This window comes from Saccostrea echinata, unplaced genomic scaffold (genome assembly GCF_033153115.1).
Source record: "Saccostrea echinata isolate AGI-Se365-2 ecotype Australia unplaced genomic scaffold, CSIRO_AGI_Sech_v1 ptg000028l, whole genome shotgun sequence".
NCBI classification, from domain to species: Eukaryota; Metazoa; Mollusca; class Bivalvia; order Ostreida; family Ostreidae; genus Saccostrea; species Saccostrea echinata.
Window position 1 is genome coordinate 9,567,001 of NW_026889777.1, and position 22,262 is coordinate 9,589,262.

Sequence of the window (22,262 nt, forward strand, 5' to 3'; positions counted from 1 at the left end):
TTCCCTTTTCTACATTGTATATCCATGGACTATGTACGGTGTAACATTTCATAGGAAATTTCTCCTTTTTATTGTGTATTTCTGTAGGCTACTTGTGAAAAATAATTAATCAAGCATTTTATATAAAAAAAAAATACACGTGCATCGATTAAGCAGATACGTAAATTGTGGATGTGGAGGGGATCCTGGTGACTAAATAATTTTTTTCCTCATGGTTCCAATGCCAGGTTAAATTTAATTTATTTTTCCAAGAAAAAAAATACGGACCTCAAAATTTAGAGGTGGGATCAGGTGCCATGGAGGAGTGAGCATCCCCTGCCGACCGCTCACACCCGCCGTGTGCTTCTTGTCATGATCGGAAAAAAATGGAAGAATCCGTAGACAGTTCAGTGTATGAATAATGGCCTAACAATAAGTATGAAAAACGTCAGTCAGCATTTGACTCAATGATAGGTTGTATGTGCTGGCAAGGTCATTGCATCGACCGTAAAACTTGCAAAATGATAACTTCAATCAAGACTGTTGATATCCTTGTTTCATCAGCTTGTTTGTCAATAGCTTACCACGTTTTGGAAATTGTTCATACGTAGAGCATGCTCTTGCGTATCTAATCAACTGAGAGACATAAACTCCATATGCAGGTGATAAGGGTATCTTGCTACAGAAGTAAGAAAAGTTGACGATTGAAGAGTTAAAGTCATCACGTTTACCATAAAACTTTGTTTCTAGGTTATCATTAACGTCTTTTCCTAGTAAAATATCTAAATATGAGACAGATGTGTCAGAATCTGTGGTATCTTTTATTTCAAGTTCACTGGGATATATCGAGTCGACACATGAATGAAAGTAACTATTGTTAGTTGATAATACGTCGTCGATATATCGAAATATCGAGCTGAAGGCCACCGCAAGTGTTTTCTTCTTCTCGTGTATAAGTTTTCGAATAAGTTCTGCTTCATATGAATACAAAAACAGGTCTGCTAATAAGGGGGTGCAATTGGTACCCATGGAAATTCCAACAGATTGTTGGAAAACCTGATCTCCAAATACTACATAGATATTGTCAATCAGAAACTCAAGCATCTTTTTAATATCAATTTCAGAGTACCGGTGTGTACAATCAGAGTGGTCTTTAACAAAATAATTATGTAAATGACCAATGACAAGATAAGTAAATTTACGAGTTCCATTTTTATTGAAAAAGCAGCTATTTATGATGTCAAAAAGCCTGGACTTCAATTTATCGTGGGGAATGGTTGTATAAAGTGTTGAAAAGCCGTACGTTTAATTGGTATGGATTTTAGAAAAAAAATTATGATTCAGATTTTCCAAAAATTCTTTAATGTTTTTAAGTATCCACATCTGATTTACACCTCTTCTCGAGTATACTGTTGTACAGTACTCCTAAAGTTTCTCCTTCATTACAGTGAATATTTTAGTGAGGAGAAATGAAAGAGGCTCGGTAGGACATTTACTGGAACTCGCTATGTATCTTTGTTTGTAAGGATTTTTATAATGTTTAGAAATCCAGTAAAGGTATGGTAATTCAAATTCATTTTGATTGTTGGGAATATTAAAAATATCTTTTAAAAAATATCTTAAACGGACATAATTATGATTTTGAAGAATTTCCTCCTTAGAAAGGGAGCTATGGGTGTAAGTTGGATTTCCACCCGTAAAATTAAATCCTGGTTCCTCTAAAATACAATTCAAGCCTTACAAACAAAGACTATGTTGTTGCCAGCTTTGTCAGCTGGGACCAGTACATACTGATCGTGTAATTTATCTATCTAATTCCTTTTTCACTTCTGAATTGACCGTTCACGGTAACTCATTCGGTAGAGCGATCGCTCCGTGATCGAGAGGTCGTAAGTTCGAATCTCGGCCGTGACTGACCTAAGTCGATAAAAATGGGTAGCAACCGTTCCTTCGCCATGCGCTCGGCACTTTGAAGTGAAAGTTGCGGGTCCTTCGGATGAGACCTTAAAAGCCGAGGCCCCGTGCCACGGCAGGCGTTGGCACGATAAAGATCCCTCACTGCCCAATGGCCCCGAGTGCCGAGTAAAGGTAAAAATTTGAAGCCCTTCACCGGTATATGGTGACGTCTCTATATCAGTGAAAAATTCTCGAATGGGACATTAAGCAACTTACAGTCAATCAATCAATCACTTCTGAATTATAAAAGAGAGAAAGATAAATAGTTTTCATACAACCCTTCAATCGCTTAATGCGAGATTTCAACATCCACCTGATGCTCTTAATCCATTCTGACAAAGTGTCAAGGTCTTCTTTTTTCGTGTTTGGCTCATTGCCTGGCGTTATCTTCCACAGAATTCATAATGTTTATAAAACTAGAACGCCAGTTGAAAAAACGGGGTTCCCTAAATGTTTCATAAATTTACCATCATTTATAAGTCAGACAGTCATTGAGTGAAGCAGTGATATCAATAGATAAACGCATTCTTTATCTTTCGTGTCGGTAAAAACCCTCAATAAAAATGTGAAGATAACAAGAGCTGTGACCTATCAAATTTTAGGCCCGTGTTGCATGTGCTCACATAAGACATTTTATCATTACAATTTTTATAATGTTCATTAAAAGACAAGTTTAAACAATAATTGGTTGATTTATTTCAGAATTTCCGTTCAAGAACATTGCTAGATGTTACAAATTGTGTCGAAGAATAAAATAACGACATATTAATAACAGAAGAAGCCCCTGGACCACATCGCTCGCCTGAGCTCTTAAATGACTTGAGATCAACAGATTTCAGTTCATCATTGAAAATGTATAAGAGGTCCAAACCTCCCCTCTCCGAGGGTGTCATGATTGTAACATGCTTACATCTACACTAAATAAACATGCTTCCATATTCTTCGACTAATCATGGCTTTAGAGGATTTTTTAAAAACAAATTCTTGGAAATTTCTACGTAAAAACTTGATCTTTTTATTCTGGCCCCGCCCGATGGTCTTAAAAAAGTCTATAAAAAATGTAGCACAAATATTACAAATAATACTTTATATGTTAGGATGAGATGATATGTTATCAACTCATTTTCTGATCAACATTACACTTCAATGTAATGTTCATATTCATTTGCAGACCGATACGATTCATTCCATCGTTGCCTTGGTATTTCTATGATCGAAATCCCGTAGTTGATATTTTTTCCGTTCACCATTAACAATGATTGCTACTGTATGTGTACAGGGTTCAAATTAACATCATTATCTTATCGTTAGTGATGATAAAACGTTCAATATATCACATTTTGTTAATCAATATACAATCAGAAGAACACTGATAACAGACAGCTCATGTAACCCCAGTGTTTTAATGTTTTATACTGAATTCAGGTCAACTACATCCAATTTTTCCCGTCTTATGCTACGTTGATTTTTCTTTTTGTAAAAATGTACATCTATTAACATGTATTCTAACCTGTTATTTTTATGTAGAGGTCAGAATTATTACATGTAGTACATCAGATGAACAGAAAGCCCTTTAAGATAAATCTCTGGCTCTTCTTATTTTTTTTTAATTCCAGAAATAGTGTTATAGCTTATGACTGCTTCAGCGTTTTGTTGTTACCTCAATACCAAAAAGACTTTTCATTTAAGATTAAATAGTTTTATGAGATACTTTAATTTTTTTGAGTAATTTTCTAAACGAGTAAAACTGAAAAACTTTATTAATACCTTATTAGACCCACCATATTCACCAGTCTTCATTAAATTTGATTGTGCATGTACTTGCATATATACATGTACTAGTATAATGATTGTATTTTCAGTTGATATCAAAGTGTGTTAACTCTCAAGGTCATTGTGATTTATTACTGACAGTTCTTTTAATTAAAATTCATCATCCTGATTACCCTTGACTTCATAAGATACTAGACCCTACTTATGATCTCAGAAATAAGTATGCATAGACATGCATATGCGGGTGTTATAAATAAATCTAATTTATATAATGAGTATTGATACTTTCCTCTAAAATATTCCACATGACCCTTGTGAATTTCTTTGGATATAGAATTTTACCGACTAATACTTGTACAAAGGAAAATTATCTCAAATAAGAGCAAATTATTACCAGATTACTGTACAGCAGGAAATTAACTCGCGGAGTTAATATTCGCTATATTCGCGGAAATAAAAATTCTGCGAATTCAACATACAGTGAATAATTCCTCAAAAATTGATAAGGATAAATTGAAATATTACCGATAACTGTGATTAGATTCGTTAACTCTATTTGTTTTTCCTTGCAAACATAAAAGCAGAAATTAATATAGCGGAGATGTAGACTGTCTTCCTAATAATGCGGGTGTACTGATCAATTACTAAGACGTAGTTGTTTTTTTTAACTTAATTGATAAATAAACATCTATAACTAACATTTAATTCTGCTACCCAGTAGAGATGCGATGTAATTATAAAACATGTATTATTAGATTTCACCCATGCGTATCACTCAGTCCTATTATATTTAATCAAGGCACTTACGTAGTAAAGACAACACAACACATTAATTCAATTTTATTAACAGTTCAACATTTTGACTACCGGTACTGACAACTTATTTAGATTCAGGGAGATTTCAATATACTGCAGTAAATACTACTCTGTACTCTACTCAAAACATACATATGAACGAACACCTGCCAAAGGGCTTCTTTTTTTTTTACATGAATGTTTGGGATACTACTTGAAATCACTTGAATAAATCACTCGAGTATAGACTCATATGTACATGTATTTCAAAAATATTTAATAAAAAGAAAGAAAGCATGAAAACGAGAAAGAAAGAAAATTTATCTGAATGCGTAACATTGTAAATCGTACAACAGTTTATCTTCTAATCGGGATCAGTACAGTGTTCTGTTCGATTTAATCGGGTTCAGAATCAACACAATACGCAAGGAAAATATTTGCAGTGTTGAAAAAGTTTTTTGTATAATTTTTCCTTTCCGCGAATTCAAAAGACCGCGATTTGCTGCAAGTTGAACAAATCGTGATCTTTTCCGACCGCAATTTTAACCTGCTGTACAGTATACATGTTATGTGAAAAAAAAAATGAAATCACTTGTTTTGCATTACACCACCTGAACATTGAATTAAGCTTCTTAGAGTCTCTCTGTTATATGTAAAAGCTGTAGAGCATTTTTTCTTGAAAATTCTTTCTTACTAAAGGCAGGTTTATGAGTTGAAGCGTTCGAAAAACATGTTTTATGTATGGTTATTAAGCATAAATACTCCATGTTCTTTCTATAGACATACATTTTAGAAGGGAAAAATGAAATAATTATTAAAACTTTCATTTGAATTTTACCTTTGCACTCTAAGTAAGCTAATTAAAACAATATATTCGAATAAAATATTAAGATAACAATCAGAAATCAGCCAATATTATTTGTACGATGTAATCACATTGTTTGATATAGAATTAGAGAAATCCATTCAAATACTTTACAATTTTCAATTTCTCTTTTCCTTCGAGGAGCCATAAGTCCCCACTTTCATCCACAACCATAGCTCTTGGATGATAGAGATAGCCTCTGAGAAGATATTGAAGAAATTCTCCCCACTGATTAAGAATATGAATAACTTTGTTAGGTGTGTCAGAAATCAGAATGTGTCCCATTCGGTCGGTACAAATTCCTTCCGGAGAAAAGGAAGTATCTCGCCATTTGAAGATTCCTTCCACAATATTAGCAGCCGTTTTTGGTTGATATTTGTTGCGAAATTTTCCATTTTTACGGAAAATATACACAGACTTCTCACTACCCATATCTGTCAAGCAGATATCTTCATTTTTGTTCTCAACAATTCTTTCAGGCTTTTCAATTTGAAACTCTAGATTTTCATCCTTAGGAACGTATTCTTCTAAGTTCTTGCTGTATCTGACGATTTTCCCACTTTCTTCGTTCTGAAGACATACCAAAAGATGTCCTGAACTTGTTATTGTTAATCCCTTTGGTTCCCAATCTTCGGTAGACACTTCAAAGGTAGTTAGCATTTCCTTTTTCCTTTCGGTCTCGTCTGAACCATGTGACTCCGTTCCCTCAAACTTCATTTTTACTATTCTTTTTTCATCTGAATCTGTATAGTAAAGATCATTATTTTTTCCTATCGATAAGAAATGTATTCTCTCCAATTTTTGAGACATCTGAACATTTCCTTTCCTATCGATTAAAGACACGCGTCCTCCTAAATCTGAAACGAAAGCTTCTGCTTTTGATAAAGCTTGAATATCGTTTAGAGATTTGTGATTTGGAATTTTGATCGCGGGATTAGAAAATTTCGGTCGCTTTGTTATCCCTGTTTGTATTTCGTATCCAGGGTATCTCCTTTCGTTCAGAACTTTAAGTTCAGCCAGACAAACACAAGACTTGCCGTTTGCTGCGTTATATGGTACCGGTAAGTTTTCAGAATTGAACTTTATTTTGTCAAGTTGAATATGATAGTCAATGACTTCCTGAAGACTTCCAACGGTGAAAACCGGTGGATTCACATAAGAAACCTGTGGAAATTTTTTGAATGTCTCTACGTTTGGTATTTCCTTTTCAACAAGTTCCAACGGTGTTGCTAAAGTTTTCTCATTATCTTCAACAATTTTTTTAATTTCACTCAAAATGCTCTCAAGTTTCTTTATCTCATCATACATTCGATTTTTATGAATCCCCTCGAACTTGTCGACACTGCTGAGAAATGTATTGGCAATTCTATCAACCTCTTTATGCCATTCCTCGGCCGTTGATTTGATTGCTTTTCTTATCTGGGAATAAACTTCATTCAAATTTTTGTACTCTGTCTCCATTCTTGAAATTTCCTCTTCATATTTCCACTGAATTTGGAACTTAAGGACATCTGTTTCTAATGTAAATTGTCTTTTTTTTTCATTGATTATCTCCTTAAGGTCAACAAGCTTGTGTGTTTTATGGTTTAAATATACACATCTTTCACAGACGCTTTTTTGACACGTTTGACAAAAAAGATCATTTTTCTTGTCCTTGTGCTCATTGCACTTGGCATAGTCTATTTCCCTTTCTTCGTGCTCGATCATTCCTTTATCTTCACTTTGTGCTTTTACAACATTGGCCTTCTGGAAGCTTCTGGAGTCAGTCTACGAAGATAAGATAATGAAATGAAAGAAAAGAAAGATAAGATTGGTTTTGTAAATATCTTGGAATAAATTCCAAGTACTCTTTGACCTACTTTTCAAGAATACTATGAACTTAATTCAATATAACTAAATTTAACATAAGTATTTTGAATTTGGCCTTGCTATTAAGAGCTAACTTACATATTACATATTTAATTATCTAGAGATGGTAAATATTGTTGTTTTTTTGCATATTGTCGACGGCGACAATATGTACCGATACGAGCCCTTTTTCCCTCCTGCATAATGGACGACAAAATTTACAGTCGTCGGCGACATTAGTACTATGAACATTTGAACATTTTATCGCTGAACCATTTTATTGAAAATATTTACACAGAGAGAGAGAGAGAGAGAGAGAGAGAGAGAGAGAGAGAGAGAGAGAGAGAGAGAGAGAGAGATTGACACACGTAGAGACAGGCAGAAGGATAGATAAAGTGTATGGCAGATAAATAACTAGACAAGTTGTCGAGTTGATACTCGCAGTACTGTAGGGAGAAAAAGGTTTTTTTATGTCAAAATTTGTCCAGGAATGGTGTACATCACTATGGTATATCAAGATATCTTATTTCCTGAGATATCTGATATTGAGATATCTGATAAATCTTCTTTATAAATATTCTTTTTCTCGTTACATATACTTGGAGATTGAATATTAACTTTGAGGGCTAGGAGTCTACCTGTGGTCATTTGTCTCCTATTACTTTTACACAGGAACTGATTTAATACAAAATAAAATACAAAAAAAAAAAAAAAAATCGACCCTTGCCCGTGTTAAGGATTTCGAGACAATTTTGAATTAGAAGTAAAATGCTGTAAATAAAATTCATTTCAATAATTTTTATCGATTTTTGTTTATATGTGTTTCAAAACATTCCCATTTATTTTAAAAAAAACTATGATCGAAAGTATTTGTTGAACTCCAATTACTGCCATATTTAGAGTTACTTCCCGTTTGTATGAAAAATCGCGTGACCCTATAAATAGCAAACAAGAAAAAATTGAGAAAGACGCTTGCTTCTAGAGAGTTGAAAATATTCATAATCATTTCAAAAATTTAATAATATATAGTTCACGTATTAAAAATGAGAGCGTTTTAGATGTAAGTATATGTGTTAATTCAAAAAAGCACTCCAGTATCATATCCTACTGGCAAGAAATGTTGTGTAGAAAAAAAAACCTCAGTAATGTGTACAGGCAAAATAGGTACCGAATCAAACATTCCTTTTCGAGATCCCATCTATTTTATGGAAATAGAGCCGTGTTAGTTTTTTTTTAAATACTCATTAGGTTTATCCTAACCTTTGTCACCATGTCTAAACATGCGTAAGAAAGTGTTGCTTATTAATTCTTATCCGAATTACGAAACAAAATATCAGTGACGTATTTATATTTACTTATGATTGGAAACGTTTTATAAATTTTTTTTAATTTAATTACCTGACATTCTATGCTTATCGTATTAGAATTAATATTCAAATTTGAAAACTGGTCTAAAGTTGATCATACTGAAAGCGTGTCCAAGCGTTTTGAATACGTTGGGAGACAAAAGAATGTATACAGGCGATAATGGAATATTACTGCATAAATACAGAACAAGCTACTTTAACAAGTTGGCGATGAAAAACCCTAATCGGAGGACACCCTGTTTGTCATATAGTTTATTTACTTGTTAGCTGGGCATGGACTTCTCTTTATAGAAAAACTGATTCCTATGGTTCTTTTTCTACTAAAATTACATTTTTTACGGCTGGGGTCATTTTTCGATGACCCCCGGTCACTATTTACTGAGAGTTTTCTTCAAGACCCCTATTCTACTTTCATGCAAAGGCCTGCATTTGAATTACTTCCCTTTGTGTCGCCAGCTTACAAAGACAGAAGATTATGGTCCAATATTCATTGAAATTAATTCACAAACACACAATTACATTGAAATTGTTTAATTTATTCAAACATATTTCAAAAAAAAAAAAAAAAAAAAAAAAAAAAAAAAAAACCTGAACTAGGAATCTATCCCCGAAAGAAATATATCACGCTTTATTTCTTAAATTTGACGATCAACATTTTGATTGATCTACACAAGGAAAACAATGGCATTATTCGACTATGTCGTAGGAAAACGTACACAGATAAAAAAAGGTAACATTCTGTGTATATAGGTAGATATATACAAGTTAGCGAGGTTCCCTCGTGGCTTCACAGCCGTTTCACAACATTTACCTGAGAAAAACTGATCGGTTGAAAACCTCGGCCTTTAGACTTAAAGACGACGATAAAGATATCAATAAGCACCTATAAACCAAGCTTAAAGGAAGTGTTTTATCTTCTGAATACCTTGGAGGATTAGAAAAAAAGATTTTCAAAGCATTAATACATCACCCCCTGACACAGGGGCCATAAATTTTGACAATTTTGGAGGAGGCATCCTTGCTCATCATTATCATGCACTTCCTTTGCTTTCTAAGTACCTAGGAGCAGAGAAGATTTTCAAATAATTGACGCATTTTTTCTCTTTATAATCAATAGATCCCCATCCTAACACCAGAATCCTTGGCCAGGAGGCCGTGAATGTCACCATTTTTGGAAGAGGTACTCTTACTCATCATGAACATATGTACTCAGTTTGTGAGCTTATTATACAGGGGTAGTGAAAAAGATTTTCAAAGAATCAATGCATTTTCATATATGATCAATGCAGCACCACCCTTACTCCGGAACTCCTGACCAAGAGGCCATGAATTTCACAATTTATATAAAGGGCTCATTGCTTGTTGTAATCAGGCCAACAGTTTTACTGCTTGTTGTCTAGGAGTAAAGAAGATTTTTGAAAATTTCATGAATTTTGATGGTTTTGGCCCAGCCTTTCAGGTTCTAGAGGACAGGGATCATGAAATTCACAATTTTCCCCCTTTTGTCCATAGCTGCTCTACACTCAGATTAGATGAAATTGATTCAGCTGTTTCTTAAAAGAAGCTGAACATGTGCAATAGTTTTCGACAGACGGATGACAAACGACGAAAGAAGACAGACATAACCAGATAGCAATTGGTCACCTAGGTGACTCAGGTGACCTATTAAAATGTAAATAATAATAACGGCAATCACCTGCTCCGAAGCAGTTGTGTGGAACACTTGATCAACTATGTCATTTGATATCGCAACCAATGTTTATATATGTAGTTGAGATATCACTATATGCAAATTTTCTTTATTTATGTCAATACTCTAAATATTAAAATAGACACCGAGCTGGAAATGTACATGTATGTTTTGCACGTAATTTAAGGCTTTAAGTACGAAAACCCAGAAAGCTCATTCGAGATTCGAGTTTCGAAATACGAGATTCGAAATTCGAGCTTCGAGATTCAAGATCCAAACTAACCAATCAAAAGGCGGTTTAAAATTCCATTACTCCCCTTTGCTAAGTTTTGACCTTCTAGAAATCGTTGAATATATTCAAACCGAAGAGGTCATTTGATTATATTACAATGCAAGAAAGAGTGTTATACGAAATCAGAACGAAATTAGAAAAAAATATTCTGTTTTTGGTCTGCAAAATATGCTTAAATTTATTATAACTTCTTAAATATTATAATAGATTTATATCAAGAATATCTATACCGTATTATGTACTTTGTTTACAGGTTTGATGTCAAAATAATAAATATTGTTAATCGAAATCAAAGAGCAAAGGGGGGAGGGGGGCGGGAGCATATTGTAGTCGATGAGAATTATTAGTGTGCAATAAAAGAAGTGACTAGTAATTATTAAATAATAAATAGTAATACGGGTTTCAAAGTGGATATATTTTGTGACAAGGTGTTAGAAAGTGACCAGTGACTAATACGGGTTTCAAAGTTAAGTGTGCAATAAAACAAGTGACTATCGATCAATAATAATTTGTAATACGGGTTTCAAAGTGGATATAGTTTGTGACAAGGTACTAGAAAGTGACCAGTGACCAAGTTTGTGAAACCAAGAGACGGCCCCTTAAGTACGGATGGCTGAAATATACATGCTTAATAAAGGAAATGACTTCTCTTTGTTCAAACCCGTAAGAAATAATCTTAAAAATCACTGTAAAGCCCCCTCCAAAAAATTAGCAACAGGGGGTTATCACGGTTATTAGACGTTATTTTTGAAAGGACATAAGCATAAAGTTGCTATGTTTTCTATATTATATTATATCGGTAATAAATGTAAGGGGAATGTGTGTGTGTGTGTGTGGGGGGGGGGGGGGTAGAGACAAGTGTCCAGGGTCCTATGGCTATGTTGTTTATTTAATACAACGGTGGACAAATGTTCCGTTATCAACATTCAGTGTCAATCTTGCAATGCATGGGTAAAATAATTATATATTCGATAATTATTTATAAGGAAACCGCTCGGGTCTCGCAAGATACATAACCAATCAATACACAAGTTTCAATACATGATGTAATGGCCATAGAGAAAAAAAGATATAAAAGTATTTGATAATGATAAAAAAAATTAATTTTTTTTAACAAAACAATGGACCCTCTATACACCTTTAGGACTTTGAAAAAATCGTGTAGCCTAAATCAGTACATATTAAAATTACTTAGTTCATGTATGCCTTTTAGTGTACACTGGGAATCTTGAAGACTTCGTAGTAGTGATAAAGAAAAATCGCGTTCGCTTTCCCAATGGTGTATATTTCATATAGGCGAAAAGGCTGTAGCCTATACATCATTTTTTTGATGTAAAAAAAATATTTATACATGTATTTGGTTGAAAAATGGGGTAAAGTTGATCATAAATCTTATTTATTTACCAGTTATTAGAATATTTTTTATCAAATGCAATAAAAGTATTTTCAGCAATCCACACTTTTATGCCTATCCAATTTTTACACTATACACAACTTTTGATTTTAACAGATGGTTAAATCTAAAATTGAAATGTTACCTTGAAGTCGATATCAGACTATTAAAAAATGATAGCAACAGAAGGCTACGATTAGGACAGGGAATAGAAATTAGGAAATATGTTTGTGTTAGTAGGAAGTCAAACATAAACATTTTAAAAATTATATTTAGATTATTAAGTAAATAATTTCCAAGTACTGTGTCAGGATATTAAAATTTCTCAATTTTATTAAGAGTGGTCATGAAGATTTTAATTTCTGTATCATAAAAATATGTTTAAATGATTTTTAATAAACTAACTGCACAAATGCACCTTTAAAAGTAATGAAATGTATCCTTAATTAAATTATTGTGCACTGTAAAGACGGTACTTAGTATTTCATATCAATAATAATTTTCTCCCTCATCCATGTGCTAATTAAATAATTTATCGATCTACTAATTTCGCAATTCAACTATAAGACCATATAATATTCTATAGATGTATCAATTGTTTTGTTTAATGAGGAAAATAAGATTATATATATATATATATATATATATATATATATATATATATATATATATATATATATATATATATATATATATATATATATATATATATATATATATATATATATATATATATATTTCAAAACGTTACCCAAAATTCATTTTTATTTTGTTTTGATACATATAATATTTTTTCTTGCATCATTATTTAAGCAAATGATTTGTTATAAATATATTTATTTCTTGATAGGCAAAACTTAATAAAGGGAAGTAATCAAATATTGTATCCGCCTTTTGATTGGTTAGTTTGGATCTTGAATCTCGTATTTCGAAACTCGAATCTCGAATGAGCCTTCTGGGCTTTCGTACTCAAGAAAGCTGCATTGCAAAAAAATTATTTTTACTTCAAGTTAACTTGTCGACTGACAACTGCGTTGAAGACAAAACAATGCAGAAATAAAACGACGTTAACACAATGTTATGTCTCTTAAATAGAAGTTCTTGAAAGAAGCCTGTATTGATTTTAAATATGTTCACCAACAACTTGATTTCACATGACGTGTTTTGTAGATTAGAATTATGAATTAAACCATTCCTATTTAGGCTTTACATTGCACTCCCATTAGTATAATTTATGTGCATAAATGAATCGGGAATCACTTCTAGCTGAAGTTTATATTCGGTTACTAAAGAAATATGTAATTTAATTCTCTGCCACATATATTAAATATCATTAGACTATATTCAAAACTTTAATATTTCTTTCAATTAGCGACTAGGCATAGGACCTTCTAAAAATTAAAATAAAAAAGAAAGAGAAGGAAAAAAAATAGATAAAGAAATGATTTAATGAAAGAAAAGCAATATTTTTGAACTTGGTTTAACTCAGTTTAAAGTTTCTGTCTAGCTTAACTTGTAGGTTGGATATAAATTCGACACATTTAAAGTAAATATCAGAAATCCAAAGTGAAAATTAGCTTACTGAGGTAGTTTGGATGTTTGTGTTAACCTTTGTTTCACATGCAAACTGTGCATTTGTTAATTCCAAGGATTCTTTTGCATCAGAAACTCTCATCTGTGGCTGTGACTTTTCGTCGGAAGTCAATTCCGCTGAAAATAAATTTTTCTTTCAATATATATGTAAATAAGTACAGTCTTTTGCCATTATATACATTAATGAAAAATTCTAGTTATTTATCTGTCACACCGGGACTGCGTACTCAAGACAATCGCGGCGTCCATGAAAAAAATAATTCGGATTTTAAAGCTCAAAATTTTATAAACACTTACCTTGCAGTGTCGAATCCAACGTTGTATTCATTTCTTGTAATCTAGACTCTATCGTGGATGGTGTTTGTGCAATCGTTCCTTCCTTTTCATATTCAGCCATAATTTTTTTTCTATAACAGCATCCTCCTCATCATCTTCTTCATCCAAATACGACTGGTTTTCAATGCTATTAAGACCATCTATATAGTTCTTTCCAGTGTAAATTTGTAATCTTTGGCACACATCAGTTATGACTGACCACGTGTCATTCAATGTATTTTCTAAGATGAAAGTTGAACTCATTTGGCCGTATATATTGTTCCGAATTAACATGATCCTCTTTATATCATCTCCTATATTTATATCTTCCTTTAAAGGCATATCACTTCCACTCCAGCCTTCTGTTGGTTGAGGAATCTTTGAACAAATGTTTCTTATCAATTTGTACAACAGTGTTAAGTTAAAATCCTTGTATCCACAAGTATTTGCATTCAATAAAAGATGTTTTTGATCAGAAGTGAGATTTCGGAAAATTGGAGACGATTTCACTATGTTTAATACAACAGAAGAAGGGACATTAATTTCCAAAATGTCTCTGTAAATCTGTGTTAATTCACCATTTATTACTATTCCAAGTTTGGCAAGCCTGCGGCGGTCGCCAGGGTCTGGGCTGGTGGTCACTATAATAGCATCTCTCCTCAAACACTTTATCAATTCTAAAATATGCAATAATTAGTATGTTTATGGTATGGTAGATAGTTTTATGCCTTGACTTATTGACTTAGTACTGACTATTACGTTTTGCATCGAAATAAATTTTCGTATTTAGTAGATCATAATTGCCCTGCTCAGAATTTACATTCATAAATTTATGCGGTCTTGATAGTAAGCATTAACAGAGTTGTAGATACATATGTCATTATAATGTAAACGGGTCCGATGTGTGTTTGTAGTGCCCGAATTCCATGTTGCATTACCTCATATGAAAAAAGTTATATATCAATTTATAATCAAAGAATAATAGTTTTTTTAAAGAAATATCTCGAAACGTAAGCGTTTTTTATCTTCACAAGATATGCCTCAAAAATTTTGTGAACAATTTCCCAAAGAGCTTACCATGTATGTGTATATGATCGATCGATCAAAGGTTTATGGGGTATCTTAAACAGGTACTGTCCTGTGTTTTTATGCTGATTGGTCAGATTTTATTACAGTCTTGAGTGGGTCATTAATCAAGCTTCATGTCCTTGTATGCTTTAACAGTATTTGTACTGAATAACCAAGTTTATCATTTTCTCACACCTTGGGTAATTGAATGTATGTTGATTGAACAAATACAGTGTAAAGAGTATGCTAATGATACGCTTACATACCTTTAAAGCTTTAAATATTTGCTAATGATGCATATTGTGCACCCCTACTAATATGTTCGGGACATTTTCATTTTTCGGTCTTCTGCAAATTTTAATACCCGAGGAGTTTGCAGTACCTATGGTGAGATTTAGTTAGAGACCGCGAGACTGTTAACAGGTAAGATAAATTATTCACGGAAATGTAGCAGGAAGTAACTAGCACGTGGGAACATGCATGGTAAATAGAAAAGTAATGTTACGTTTCAGTTTTCACCACTGTATAATATCAGTAGAAATGTAATCCAATCTCTATAGAATTCATTTAAACTTGTTTAGGTATTTTTCATGACATTATTTACTGCATTTATGTATTTAAATTTCTTTTGGACGAACATGCTTGCATAGGAACTATATTTTATCGGTGTCAGACCAGACTAAAATTACTTGCTTAACAAGGTACCAACCTATCTTAAAACCCACAAATCAGCTGAATGAGTTCAATTGCATTATGGGTTACTTCGAATACAACAGGAAAAACCAAATCTAACGCGATCGGAAAAAGCACAATGAACATTTTTCATGCATTTCATAGATGGAAAACAATAATTCATTTATTATCTATTATTTGTTTTCTCACATTTACAAGCAAATCATTTGTTAAATAAACGTGAAATTCTAGGTTTTTAGTCCTTTGTTGTACTAACGGTGAATACAAACAAATGACACGTGTTCACATGTAATGTAAAAATTTAAACATTGTTGGTCATTAAAATGTCTAAGAGGTACTGCTCGTTCTCCTTATCCTTAAAGTGCTGGTGTTCTTTGCAAAACATTCTGAATGTGACACCTTTTATTATGTACATTTTTCTTCTCAATTACGTATCAAAAAATTATACAAACGCCCATAACATCTTTCTTAGTTTCTAATCTTTGTATTTTTTCCTTATAAAAACAATTTCTCTGAAATTTGATTTTTTGCAGTCCATTAATCAGGGACCTTCCCCTGTTATGTACTAACGTTAGTATATAGATCCCTGACTTAAATGTGCATCGTATTTTAATGTGTGGTTTTTGGAGACTAGGTCTTCCAACAATCTGTTGGAATTTCCATGGGTACCAATTGCGAAGTGTTGTTAGCAAAATCATGAGAAAAAGAAATATCTTGCTGTGGCCATTTAGATATTAACAATAGTTATTTCCATTCATATGTCGAAACGATATATCCCAGTCATCTTGAAATAAAAGATACCACAGAATCTGACGACATCTGTTGTATATTTGGATATTCTACTAGAAAATGACGTTAATGGTAATTTAACAACCAAGCTTTATGATAAACATGATGACTTTAACACCTATGCAGCAATATACCCATATGGAGTGTGTATCTCTCAGTTGATTCGATACGCAAAAGCATGCTCTACGCATGAACAATTTTAAAAACAAGGTATGTTATTTACAATAATAATTACATTGATGAAAAAAGAATATCAACAGTCGCGTTTTAAGTAATAATTTCGTAAGTTCTATGGTCGATACAATGACCTTGTCTGCAAAAAAAAAGTCCATTCTATCGTTTAGTAAAATGCCGACTGATGTTTTTTCATACTAATTGTTATGCCTTTATTTACACACTGAATTGTCGACGGATTTTCCCATTATTTCCCGATCTTGACAAGGAGCACACGGCGGGTGTGACCGGTTGGCAGGGGATGCTCACTCTTCCATGGCACCTGATCCCACCTCTGATGTTTAGGGAGGTCCATGTCTGCTCTGCTCCCAATTTTTATTGTTTTGTATTGTTTAAATGGACTTTGAGCTTAAATACTATTCATTATCTCCATATTTCATTGACATATACCACGTTTATACTTGATTTGCTATTCATTCAATGATTGGACGATTGTTCGTGGTAAGATCCGCTGTGCGCAATGACAATAGCCAATTAGGGTAAACAAAGGTTTGACATCTTAGTAGATATTAAACATTTTTTGTACCAGCGTATTTGGCTAATTTGGAAAAATAGTCACAAATGAGTTAGAATCTTCCCCATAAATTATCAGAAAAGTGGAGATAAAGTAGATTGTGATTTTTAACTCCCTTCATTTTTCAAATCATGAAAATCTTCCAGAAAGATATGGAAACACATTTTTCATGGTGCATGTTTTTAAAAGAAACAGATTATAAGAACTTCCTGTTTAATAAATTTCATTTATAAACACTGTTCAATTTTTAAAAGATACACTTTTGTAGATAATTAAATAAGATTTTTAAATAATTATTCAAAATTGAATTCAGTCTCTGGAATGTCTCCGGGTTCGTGTTTTACATCCTGTACACAAAGATATATTGTTTGAAGGATTTTTGAGATCGATCATTGTTCGTTATCTTTTTTTCAATATACTTGTGTATAATTTTAAAATGTTTTTTTCTAAAACTTTTAACCTGTTTCTGCTTAAACCAAATATATATATATATATATATATATATATATATATATATATATATATATATATATATATATATATAAAGGTAATAAAGGGCAAAGATGCTTTCAAATCCTGACGCTCGGAAACCGTGACAATTCAACAATACACTAGGTTCTGCTTTATTGCGCACTGTTTGAGAAGAAATTCCTTGGTGAATATCTTATTTCAGCACACTTGTACAAGAAAGCCGGTGAGAAATTGCAAAATCTGCGGAAGTAAAATCGGCCAGAATTTTCTGAAAATGAACTTCAAAAAACTGAGCTATATATATTACCTGCGGTTCAGGAGAAACTTCAGGAGTACTGTACAACAACATATTAGAGAAGTGGTGGTAATCAGAGGTGGATTCTTAAAATCTCTAAGGAACTTTAAGAGAATTTGAAAACATAAATCCAAAATCAGTATCATCAAGACGTACGACTTTGCAACACTTTATACGACTCATCAGTTTCATATTTGGATATTTACTAGAAAAAAGGCATTAATCACTACCAACAAAACAAAACTTAGAGTTAACATAATGACTTCAACTTTCCTATCGTTAGCTTCCCTTATATTTAAGTCAACGTTGACTGACGTTTTTCATAAAAAAAGTCTTAGACCATTATTTTCACTCTGAATTGCCGACGGATTTTCCGTTTGATCTACTGATGCTTAGTCCACTATGACACCTGATCTCACCTCTTATAATTTTAGAGGTTCCTATTTGCTCTGTTTCCAGTTTGTATTGTTCCAGTGGATTTTGAGCTTGATTACTGTTCGTTTTATATACATTGCTCGCCTAATATGTTGTAACAATGTTATTCCTCAACGAAGTATGTGATAAACGATTTAAATCAAATAATGGCAAAGTTTATGAACGGAATATTTACCATTCAAAATGCCTCAGTACTATTCAGACCCATCCCTGACCATAAATATGATTAAAGTTTTAGGCTATGTTTATCTTGACCTACCTTCATTGCTTTTGCATGATAAGGAAACGTTCAGGTCTTCTTTTACCAAACCGACTGTTGCAAGAAGCTCTTGATCTAAAAATAGGTTCATTTATATTTGGTATACTTTTTCTTTCTTCATATCTTCCATGAATCTCGTATGTCCGTCTTCATTTTTAAAGTAAAACAACAAAATGACACTTCCAATCTGGCAATGTATTTCTTTCAGGGGGTAACTTGTTGTAAGTTCGTAAAAAATATCCATGACCTTCGTCTGTAAGGACTTCTGTTTGGCTGGCTGTAAACGTGCAAACCATTCAATTCTCTCCTTTAATTTTTCGAGTAACTGCAAAGCAGCTTCATTCTCATATTCACTTCAAATAATCTCATGATATTTTAAAACGCTGCTTTGTCTCTCTCTCTCTCTCTCTATATATATATATATCTGTGTGTGTGTGGGTGGATGTGGGTGTGAAGTTTGCTGATGTAAAAAGATTGTAAATTACATGTAATAAGGCAAAGTGGATTATAGGCGTAATACGTTTAAACTTCCAAACTCGGGTTTAAATTTGAAATTACGCAAAATTTTACCTTTCACTGCCAAATCCAACAGGGTTTTAATGCTATTAAGACCATCTACGTAGTGTTTATCCGTGTAAACTTGCAATCTTTGGCAGACATCAATTGTGACTGACCACGTATCCTTGAATATTTTTTCTGAGATTGAAGCTGAGCTAATATGTCCATATATATCATTTCGAATTATTCTGATCCTCTCAATGTCATCTCCTATATTTATATCTTCTTCCAAAGGCTTATTACTTCCACCCCAGCCTTTCGTTGGAGGAGGAATCTTTGAACAAATGTTTCGTAGCAATTTGTACAACAGTGTTAAGTTAAAATCCTTGTATCCACAAGTATTTGCATTCAATAAAAGATCTTTTTGATTAAAAGTGAGTTTCTGGAAAATCGGAGACGATTTCACTTTGTTATACACGATAGAGGGAGGAACGTCCATTTCCAAAATGTCTCTGTAAATTTGTGTTAATTCATCGTTTATCACTATTCCAAGTATGAAAAACCTACAGCGGTCACCATGGTCTGATCTGTTGGCCATTGTACACATGTAACAACTATCGTCTGCGAAAGTAGTATTAATACATGTAATTTTATAAATACATATAATACACTTACATAGTTTGATATAAGTTTTAATTGATGTTTATTAGACTTATTGTCTCACATTGACTGTAGTAAGAAAAAGTATTATCTTCTTTTTAATAGTATGCAGCCTTGTAAGCGGGTATTTTCTGGGAAATATAAGGGACCTTAATAAACGAGTCCAGTCTGCGCCTGAAGTGCCCAAATTCCATGATGCAGTAAATTGTACTGCATCACGGAATTTGGAAACTTCAAGCTCATTGTATTTGATAGAATATGAAATATGCCATATCGCAACATGAAGTTAATGCAAAAATTGTAATGAATTTGATAAACTGTAAGAACATAGATTATAAAAATCCGAAATTGTTCTTCATTTCATCAAAAAATACTTACCTTAAGAATTTCGACTATTTAACTGTAACAATTTCCAAAATCATTGAGTGAATTTCTTTACTAACTCCCAAAGGGTTTATTATCTATGAATGTGTATATGATACAGGGCTGATCGATCAAAGTTTTCTGGGGTATCTTAAACAGGTACTGTCCCGTGATGCTTATACACTGATTGGCTCAAATAAGTTATAAGATTTTTAAAGTCTTACTGAAGTAATAATCAAACTTCATGCCCATGTTTGATTTAATTGTACTTACACTGAATAACTGTGTTGAAGTCAAGACCTAGTAATTATAAAAAGTACCTACAGATTTCTCAAACTTGAGAAATAGATTTCTATAGTGATGCTGTATTAGTGTAGCTTGGTAAAATAAGAGAAATTGGTGCATAATTTAGGAAAATGTAACGAAAAAACATATTTTAGTTGGAAAATAAAGAAAAAAAATTGAAAGAGTTTATTTCCACATCAGACAAGGCAAATAGTTGTACATTCAGATTACCTACAATCTCTCAAAAACGATGATTTAAATTTTATTTAGAAAATGAAATTAAATTGAATATAAGTATCGGGAATACAGAGAAAGCCTAGATACAATATTGTTAACAGTATACGCAGGAAGCTTTATTTTGAACTGGTAAAGTTCATGTCCCTTTGGTCGAAGATTTCTTCTCGGTTTTAGGATTATACATATATCATATTGAAAATGTTTCCAATCTTTAAAAATATTCGCTACTCGGAGACATTTCAAATGATTATCCCAAACTAGGGATAGGAAAATGAGCATATTTAATTGGCGGGCTTAATCGAAGATTAATAAGTTACTTTTTGGAAAGAAATATTGCATACATATTACCAATTAGTAGCATACAGAACGTCAAATTTCAAGACATACATGTATACACAACTGTATTGAAGCACGCATGAGCTAGGCAGTATGTACACACGTACTGTAATTCTTGAAGAAGGTAGTTCAAAATTCCGACGAGATAGAAAGAGGCGGGAATCAAACATTGAGAATATATACCTAGAGTCTATATGTAAGGTCATTGTTTAAATAATCGCCTTGTAAAAATATCTTTAACAAACAGATTCAGGCGTAACATTCTTAGTAGTTATCAAGACACGATTGCTTCTTTAGTAATAATACGGTGATTTGAGTTTTTAGTTTTCATTTTTCATTAGTTTTTATCAAAATGATCTTTTGGAAATTTGTACAACGACCAAAGTAGGGAAAGGAAACATCAATATATCGTATACGTAGTAGAAAAAAATACTTAATCTATGCAGTTATTTCTATTAATTATTTACTGTCATTTTTCAACGAATCAATCTCATCAATCAACAACTAATCAATAAATCGTCCAAAATTACTTTTATTTTGTTCTTAATAACAAACAATCTAATTCTTTATTCATATAGTTCTCGTGGTTTATTTCAATACATTAGTTACGCAATCCTCAATTATTTGGCTAATCGTTATTTGCTATAGGGCGGAATGAAGTATGGTAATAGAAGCTATATATATATATATATATATATATATATATATATATATATATATATATATATATATATATATATATATATATATATATATATATATAGCTTCTACAACTAAATATTCATTTCAATACTATTCTCTCTTGCTGCCTAGCCACATCAGAAAATATGACATTTTAAAACTTTATTGTTTCGGTATTTTTCATACGTCATGAAAATTTTTTATGTCATTCGAATAAATGGTATAATCGTCAAAATTACTTTAAGATGGTGGGTTATTCTTTACCACTCTATTAAGAATCAGTGGACTTAAGAGTTTTGAAAACAAGAGGCCCATGGGCCACAACATTCACCTGGGTCATTATGATCCTTTGCCTCTTTATCAGCAGAATCTCCCCTTAAATTTCTTTTGTTAAACTTAGATCACATATTGTGGCCACATCCTATCCTCAGGGATCATAATTTGAACAAACTTGAATCTATACAATCTTACGATGCTTCCATATGCATATTGTAAATATAATCATGACTTTACTGTTTTTGAGAATAAGATTTAGAATTTTTTATCATAAATTCCTATGAATAAATTTGATTCTACAA

At 32.4% G+C, this 22,262-nt stretch overlaps 1 protein-coding gene across 1 annotated transcript; it reads right to left on the minus strand.

Annotated features, from left to right (window-relative positions):
• Window positions 1-5,455: 5,455 nt before the first annotated feature.
• Window positions 5,456-13,948, minus strand: LOC133193988 (tripartite motif-containing protein 2-like). Its single transcript, XM_061329900.1, has 3 exons — window positions 13,849-13,948; window positions 13,541-13,668; window positions 5,456-7,135 (listed from the first exon to the last, which is right to left on the minus strand). Exons 1-3 carry the CDS (start codon window positions 13,946-13,948, stop codon window positions 5,456-5,458), a joined length of 1,908 nt encoding a protein of 635 aa, XP_061185884.1.
• Window positions 13,949-22,262: the final 8,314 nt, after the last annotated feature.